This window comes from Pseudophryne corroboree, chromosome 4 (assembly GCF_028390025.1).
Source record: "Pseudophryne corroboree isolate aPseCor3 chromosome 4, aPseCor3.hap2, whole genome shotgun sequence".
NCBI lineage: Eukaryota > Metazoa > Chordata > Amphibia > Anura > Myobatrachidae > Pseudophryne > Pseudophryne corroboree.
The window spans coordinates 394,178,209-394,187,288 of NC_086447.1; the positions used below are offsets into that span (position 1 = coordinate 394,178,209).

A 9,080-nucleotide genomic window follows, 5' to 3' on the forward strand; every position below is an offset into this window, starting at 1 on the left:
AGTTACAGGAGAATAGGGTTACAGGAGTGATATTCAGGGGGATCCTCCATGTTTGGCAATCTTACAAATAGACCAAAAGGCCATAAAACCATTAGCCCATTGTTATATGTAATTATTAAAAGAAAGACCTGACAACTCTCTTTTCAAAAATCCAACAAAGCTGCACAATGTAATAATGATCTACCATACATTATGTTATCAACTGACAGGCCTGGACTGCCCATCTGGCACTTCTGGCAAATGCCAGAAGGACCGATGAGCTGGTAGGCTGATCCAGTCACACAGAGATCAGGGAAGACCACGCGCAGCGCAGCTTTCGTCTCTCAGGTTTTTTTTCCCTCTGCCACCCGAAGTACCTGTTGCGCCTGTTGCTAAGAAATAGTGGGGTTCGCCATGAGTCCATGCACCCCTGACACATGGCACCCCCCGTGAGCAGCGCCAATGCACCCCCTTTTCACGAGTGACTTTTGGCGCGCGTGCACACAGATGCCAGGGCTAAAAAGCAGCCCCAGTACATCCCTGCTACCTAAAAAAGTTTTATTTCAGTTCTCCTCCATGTACAATTGGCAGTAATATTATTTTTCCAACTATTCTGACACTTTTGACTGCTTCAAGGCTATGGCAGATACCATTGAACCAAGTTAGCCTCAGTGCAACATTGCAAAGTTAAGGGCAGAGTTTACCAAATCCATACCAAGTCTATTCCTCACATACGCCAAACAGCTCATGTTTTCTGGATTTTTTAGGTTACTAGGCTGGGTCAGTAATTATTCCACCTGTTTCCACAATTAAAAATCCATGAGATATTAACTGTTAGAGGTGCAGGTGGACTAGATTTGGAAAACACTGGTCTAGGGAGAACCACTGAATAGAAGGGTAGAACAGATTATTAGTATTATAAAAAAAGACGTGGACATAACAGCATTGTGATTGCATCTGCAGAGACACCATATAAACCAGAAACAAGTGTTTTGTTTTTGATGATTAAAGCGAATGCAGAATCTTAAAACAAAATCAGCTACCCTAAATCTTTAAATCTGATACATATTAAGCTTTTTCAGTCTGGTTTTCCAGGTAAGTTCTAAGGTCTGAAATAAAAGAAGATTGGTTGTTGGAATTATTTCAACTGCTTTTCTAAGACTTTCTTAATAGAATGTGTTCAACAATCAACAGAGCCTTGACAAGTTATGGTGCTCAGTGATATACTACAATAGAATGTTGGTGTGTGGTTTGCTAAAAACTGAAATATACAGTACATTTTCTACAGTTGCAACAAAATATTGCTGACTGGGAGTGACATAAATATATAAAAACATCTATATGGGGGTTTCATTTAGTTTTTTCATTGAAGGGTATCAATTCTAAATAATAAATACTGTTCATTTACACATTATAGACAACAAGGAAAATATATTTATTTTCCTAGATGTGTCAAATGTTAATGCTTCTCTTTATTTTATTCTGAATGTACCCTCTATCACTTTTGCCATTTTTTAGGCCTTACAAAGTATATTGTTTCCATCATTCATTATCTCCCATTATCAGTATGGGTAACTTGAATAATGAACTTGATAAAGCTTTTTTGCAGTTGACCTGTGTAAGTTGGACTCAAGCAGTTGGTCCAGATGAAATTTGAAACATTGATAGAATAAATATGTCTAATAAATGCATGGAGAACATATGAGCCTGGTGTTAGATTCTAAACCTTTTTTTATTTTTTTTATTGGCATCATACAATGTCAAGAATTGAATTGATAAAGTTTGGTAAAGTTATGTGTGTTGACAATGAACCCAGAGGGATTTCTCATAACTCCACAAAATTTGTCATGTTACCTACAGTATTACTGCTGCTTATGTTTGGCACATTTAGAGGCAGTGGATCAAGTTGGTATATCCTCCATCTTACATGGTAAATGATTTATCACCCTTATTTAATGACAAGCTAAATATTGCTTAATGGTCAGTGTAGTTTGGTAAATGGGAAAATGATATATCAGAATGTTCTTTTTAGCCAGCTAGCTGAGCTTCAGAGGCAGTATACAGTATGTTGCAAATTCAGGAAAGTTAGTTGGTGATATTTGCAGCAATTTTATAAAAAATGTTTCCATGCTAGAGTTTAATTATCTACTGTATGTTTAAACGTCTGAAAAGTTAGGAGATATGCTAGACCTAAACTTATATGCAACCTAAATACAACATTTGTCATGCACTACAGCAACATATGCATCTTGACACCCCCCCACCATTTATGTTTATGCTTGGTTTAATATTTGTCATAATTATTGGTGCACACTTACACCTGCATATACAAGGTGCACAAGATCAAAAAACATGTGTACAGTATTTAAACCTATTCGCAAGTTTGCATATTCTGAAGATGCGTGGACACACCCTCTGTGAGACCACTCTTTTACTGCAGTTATGCATCTTTGGTCATAAGTACAAATGCATTTGACAAATGTATGACTCTGTATTGCCCATGCTTACATACACACAATACTGGAGCATAAGTAGTGCGAGAACATGGAAGATGTGCTCAGGATTAGGTCCTTTATGTTTAACATCATATTCATATATTTGACGCAATAAAATACGTTTCATGCTGTCAAAATTAAAAACTGTGCAATGTACTGTATGTTCTTTAGCAGAAAGCGGCATGTTTTGTGTCTTTCTATGTCATTCAGGCTGAATATGATGTTTATATGTGCAGAATAGTAATATGAAACATTTTTCACACCAATTAAGTCTCTTATGACTAATACATTGTAACATTACTTTAAAAAAGCCTTCTTTACATAACAGATCCCAGGAACCTCATCTATAGTTCTGAGAAAATGGAAACCGTTACAATGTCCAATCCAATCTAAAGGTCAAGGACAACAAGCATATAAATCAAGAGTTAATGCAGAAATAAAGCAGATTCGTACCAGGAGGAAAACTGCTCGAATGCTGATGGTTGTTCTGCTGGTCTTTGCAATTTGCTATTTACCAATTAGTATCCTTAATATTTTGAAAAGGTAGAGTTCTGCCTTATTTACTAATTATTCATTTTTGAGATTATTTCTAGATATAATTGTATGTTTAGTGTAAGCAATGTTAATGTGGAGGCTTACTTTATACCCCTTTCACACTGCCAATGCCAGATCCCACCCGGGAATTGGAAACGGGTCCTTTCCCGGGTGGGATCCGGCATTGGCTGCTGCTGCAGACTTCCCTGACCCGGCAATATGCCGGGCGGGTTGCCATAGCAGCGGGGGGCAGAGCCGGCAGCGGGGGCGGAGGTGGAGGCAGCGCTGGGAGATGAGATCATCCCCAGGCCGCCTCTCCCTGCTGTAGTAAACGGGTCTCGGGACGCATCAACCCGGGAGCCCATTTACAACCCGGGTATAAAACTGCTTTATTCCCGGGTTGAATTGCCGGGTCAGGCGACCTGGGATTTCGGCTATTGTAGAAAGTTTGCTCATTTACAAATGTTACTATAATACCGCTTTCACACTGCACAAATAACCAGGTATTGACCCGGCATTTTGCCGGGTCGACACGGGTCAGTGTGCGGTGTGAAAGGGGCTTTCACACCGCACACTGACCCGTGTCGACCAGGCAATATGCCGGGTCAATACCGGGTTATTTGTGCGGTGTGAAAGCGGTACTATAGTAACATTTGTAAATGAGCAAACTTTCTACAAGAGTGCAGGTTTAAATTTTGTTCCTTAGGATTTTGGTTAATCATTTATATTACCTCTTAGAAATAAAATGTATAATAAAAATAATTTAAAGTAAATGTACATTGGTGTATGGTACCTATGGATCTATGTGGGTTAATCAGAGTCCTTAGCAGTTTTTGCTAAACTACCAAAAACTGCTAAGGATGAAATCTCATGCAAGGGGCCGCCCAGCACAGGGCAAGGTCATCCAGCATTTTGGCGCTGACCTGCATTGGGATCACAGTTACATTGCGATCGCATCACAGATTCGGGAAATAGAGGACGACCTCTATATATATACGCAGTCAGGCTATGTATACAGGAGCACCACTGCCATGTTTCCCAATGAAGGAAACGCAGGTGATGTTATCGGGCTGCTGCCCTGAAAACGCCCATGACAAGCCTCCGTTTCCTGCTTCACTCTCCCCCAGTGCTGCGTGGCCTCCCCCGAATGCCCTCCGTCTGTTGATCATAATGTGATTGCATCTTTCCCGGATGCAATCACATAATGAAAGCCCACACATGCGCAATGCCGCAGGGGCTTGTGCGTAGATGGCTGAAACATGTCCATTTGCATATTTCGCTACACTGTGTCCATATCTAAATAGCCCCCTATATTCCCTATTGTAATTTCCCACATTATTTCCTTAATTTCCTCATCAGTTTCTCTCTCTCGCTTTCTCTTTCTCTCTCCCTCTCTTTCCCGCCTTCTCTCCCTGTCACCATGTATGGTCATTTTGAAGCATTAATTGATCCACAAAGAACCTAAATATCACTAATTCTTTTTTTTTTTTTTTAAGAAAATTATACTTTTATAACATATCCTCAGGAATAGTGGGGGACCTGATTAACTGGACTCATAACACTTATGGAGGTTCCAGACTTCCCACCTTCTTTGGTGGCCCTGTATATCTTATAACACTTAACCTGGTCACCTTATCTGCAAATCTGTATTATTGAAATAATGATGTGACATATAGTAACTATCAAGGTGGAACTTCCACATAAAGTTTATATTTAGTGAACACTTACAGGTAAACTTGGACTGTCAATAGTACTGTATATCCTCTGTACCCAAGGTGATTCTAAATATTAAATAAGAACGATCGCCGACTGATCGACTGAATTTTAAGGTGGCGGAATGTAGGTGTCGCGATTGTGAGTGGCGGTCTCCTGTCCACCAGTCACATAACTACATTCCTTTGCATTAGGCGATAAATCTTATTAGACAGTGTTTTACTGGAACTTTTTAACCACATTTGTTTGTATGTTTTACAGTATTTCATACTTTCAAAGATTTTCTTTTTTAACATTTAGAATATTGCTTATTTTGCCATAATTTAATTCAAATACAGTGTTAGAAAAAAGTTTTGAGTTTATAATAGGTAATAATTACATTAAGTATTTTCTGTTTTGCTTCTACAGAGTTTTCGGAATGTTTGACCAAACGAATGACAGGGAAACAGTTTATGCCTGGTTTACGTTTTCTCATTGGTTGGTGTACGCAAATAGTGCAGCTAATCCAATCATTTACAACTTTCTAAGTGGTAAGTTTTTTTTGTTTTTTTACTTTATGGCATACAGTAGCATGTCTGTTTACTCAGCCCATAAATCACCACCTAACATAAATAGTAATGTGATTTCAGAAGGCAGAAAAAAAGCACTGTATAATTTAAAGGATCCAGTTGATAATGTATAGCTAAATTGTTAATGCCACATTGGTATTCATTCGCAAAGCCATTATTAGTAATTACAATAATTAAAAATGATTAATCACATATTAAATAGATCAATAATTACAAAGGTCATATTAATAGAAAAATAGTACTCAAACATAGGTCGGAATGCAATGGGAGCCGATAATGGCAGCAGGGAAAATCATCGCACTACATCGGACATTACAAATGCTATTACACATTAAAAAAAATGTATTCCAGCCAAACACTGTAACATACTATAATTAGGTACAGTTGCAATTACACACTGAATATAGCCATGCAGCATATCATTTAAATCAGAAAAAGCTGCTTGTGCATCCAAATACATCCCTTTGCATATCAGACACATTTTCTAGTGCAAAATCTGCAAAAATGACATATACAATACAAGGACTAATTTTAGAAAATTTAGAAAGTTTTTTCATTTGTTTTGTATCGAAATGTATTGAAAAGTTTTTATTTATTGCAAATGTGCATGATGTGAAGTGTACTTATAATTGATTTCCAACATTTTCATAACCAACTCTTTGAGAGTTTTAGAGCTGTTTTGTGTCTGACTTGCAATAACGTACTCCATTACATCGGCCGAGTTGCATACTTAACATGGGCAAAACATCTGGATCTGACTTTTTATCGGGTGCTCTACTTTAGAGCTGAAAAATACGGTTTGCGGCCGCTAATACATTAGCTAACTTTTTGATGTTATCGGCTCCCATTACATCCCGGATTTAGTATTGACAATTCTGTATAAAAAAAAATGTTTTTGAGATCACAGAATTGTTACATTTAAAAAACAAGGCTGTTTATAAATAATTTTTCTCTTCGCAAAAATGAAGTAATGTTCTCTGATACTGACATTAAATAAATGAATGTTCTACAACACCTTCTACTCCTAAACTTTCAATATTTGGTAGATTCCGTGAGCAGTAAGCAGGTATGCAGTAACCAGTGTACACATCTTTTATTTTTTTTGCCAGGTAAATTTCGAGAGGAATTCAAAGCGGCCTTTTCATGCTGTTGCCTTGGTGCCCAAAACAATCAAGATGATCAACTCACTCGAGGAAGAGCCAGCACTGAAAGCAGAAAATCATTAACTACACAGATTAGCAACTTTGATAATGTTCCAAAACTCTCAGAACATGTTGTTCCAACCAATATTAGCAATTTGAACACAAATGGTACTGGAGCTATTCATAACTGGTAAATGTTTTCAAATCAATAAGAAACAAAGGGATAACAAGTCTTAGAAAATAAGCATGACTTGTTATGTTAGTAAACATATGCGTCAGTACACAGATATTACTTTTTAACAAGAGAACTGAACAAATGTATTTGATGCATTGATAAGTAATTGTTCTTCATTAATTCTATATTAGAGGGTACAATTGTACATGAAGCCATGAAATGAATCTGAAAGGTATACTGTATGTGATATATAGGGGGAGATGTATAAAGTGTTCGGGAGAAATAAAGTTGGGAAGTTGTGCTAAGCTACCAATCAGAATCTGTCGTTTATCTAGCACAGTGGGGCAGATGTATTAATCCTGGAAAAGTGATTAAGCAATGATAAAGGGAAGGAGATAACGCACCAGCCAATCATTGTAGGTTTGATAAATTACAGATAGGAGCTGACTGGCTGGTGCGTTATCACCTTCCACTTATCACTTCTCTATCACTGCTTTATCACTTATCCAGGCTTAATACATATGCCCCAGTGTTTGAACTGACAGAAAGTTGCTTTGGGCAATTACTACCCTTTACCACTCTCCACTGCTTGATACATCTCCCCATATAGTGTTCTAATGCAAATATGTTTTCTTTGTACTGTATATAAAACCTACATGCAAAAAAAAAAAAAACACCCTATGGTACAAAGAGTGACTGGATTTTGTGGTAACGGTCACATAAAAATCAGCAAATAATCAGTGGATACAGAGAACAAAATTAAATGAATGTATCGTAATTATTCTGTTGTTTCCTTAACATTATTGCACTAAACCTTGCCATTGTAGGACTATGTAGATTATATAGCACTATCGACATTCATGGCCTATCAGTCTCTTTAATTTACTAATACAGTACAATAGGGAACTATTTTTGTGTTTGGATTTTGAGACATATTTTTGTTCTAACATACCGTAGCCATACTTCCAATCCAAACTAGTCCACCGTAGCCATACTTCCAATCCAAAAGTCAGTCCACTCTACTGCTCAAAAAGTTACATATATATATACAGGTTGAGTATCCCATATCCAAATATTCCGAAATACGGAATATTCCGAAATACGGACTTTTTTGAGTGAGAGTGAGATAGTGAAACCTTTGTTTTTTGATGGCTCAATGTACATAAACTTTGTTTAATACACAAAGTTATTAAAAATATTGTATTAAATGACCTTCAGGCTGTGTATATAAGGTGTATATGAAACATAAATAAATTGTGTGAATGTAGACACACGTTGTTTAATGCACAAAGTTATAAAATATATTGGCTAAAATTACCTTCAGGCTGTGTGTATAAGGTGTATATGTAACATAAATGCATTCTGTGCTTAGATTTAGGTCCCATCGCCATGATATCTCATTATGGGATGCAATTATTCCAAAATACGGAAAAATCCGATATCCAAAATACCTCTGGTCCCAAGCATTTTGGATAAGGGATACTCAACCTGTATATATATATATATATATATATATATATGTGTGTGTGTATGCGTATATATACGTTTGTAAGTGGAATTGTCAAATTTCATTGGAAGTAATTCTTATTTGACTCACTGCTCTAACCAATTATTTTTATTAATTTTATTATGCAATTAACTAGGGTCTGAGGATCTCATTATTATAAGTGTTCATCTCCTGCTCATCTGAAAAGCCAAGTTGTGCCCCTTGCACTTTTTTATCAGGCACTTGTGCTCCAGAATGTCATTCAAACAGCATTCTGGCAGTGATGTTGGTCGTCACAGACCGCTACATCAGAGGCGTCACCGGGTCTGGTGACACCCGGTGTGCACTCTGCACCCTCTTGAGAGCGGAAGCGCGCTCGCAGCCAGAAAGGGGTGCGACCTAAATTGAATGGGTGTGGCCCCACGGGGGAACCGGGTAACATCACTTTGGGGGGCAGCCTAGCATCATCCGAAGAAGCTGGGCTGCTCCCTTTGAACAGTAGATGTGCAGTGTCAGCGCCTGGATCACAGAAGCCAAGTGCTGCAAGCCACTGTCACACTGCAGCACCCGGCTCCTGTGAGTGTGAGAACAGAAGGCATTTTGGTGTCACAGAGCCAGCCCTAACCAATATGATGCCCTAGGCAAGATTTTGGCTGGTGCCCCCTAGCACCACCGCTGGTTCCGCCTCTGACCTTGCTTCTCTTTCCTAACACCATAACCCCTCACCCATAGCAGTCCTTATTTTGGTGTTTGTACCCCCTATACTTTAAAAAGGAACAGCTTGCACATTTGGTGCACAGCCCAAAAAGGGGTGTATTTTTGCTGGCAAGGGGCATGGCCACACAATAGTAACCCCAATTCCAATTACGCTGCACAGTACTGCAACTTTATTCACATTTGATCATGCGATAGTGTCCATAAGTCATATTACATCCCACAGTAGTATCACTGTACCTTATAAATGTTACTCCTCACCGTAGAGCCCCT

The 9,080-nt window shown here is 38.2% G+C and overlaps 1 protein-coding gene across 1 annotated transcript in view; it reads left to right on the forward strand.

Annotated features, from left to right (window-relative positions):
- The window catches only part of HCRTR2 (hypocretin receptor 2), a 292,533-nt gene extending 285,559 nt beyond the window's left edge, over nucleotides 1–6,974 (forward strand). Inside the window, exons 5-7 of the mRNA XM_063916722.1 lie at nucleotides 2,803–3,017; nucleotides 5,130–5,251; nucleotides 6,400–6,974. Coding sequence (XP_063772792.1) covers nucleotides 2,803–3,017; nucleotides 5,130–5,251; nucleotides 6,400–6,626 — 564 coding nt within the window. The 3' untranslated portion in view covers nucleotides 6,627–6,974. The remainder of the gene's footprint in view (nucleotides 1–2,802; nucleotides 3,018–5,129; nucleotides 5,252–6,399) is intronic.
- The last annotated feature ends 2,106 nt before the right edge of the window (nucleotides 6,975–9,080 follow it).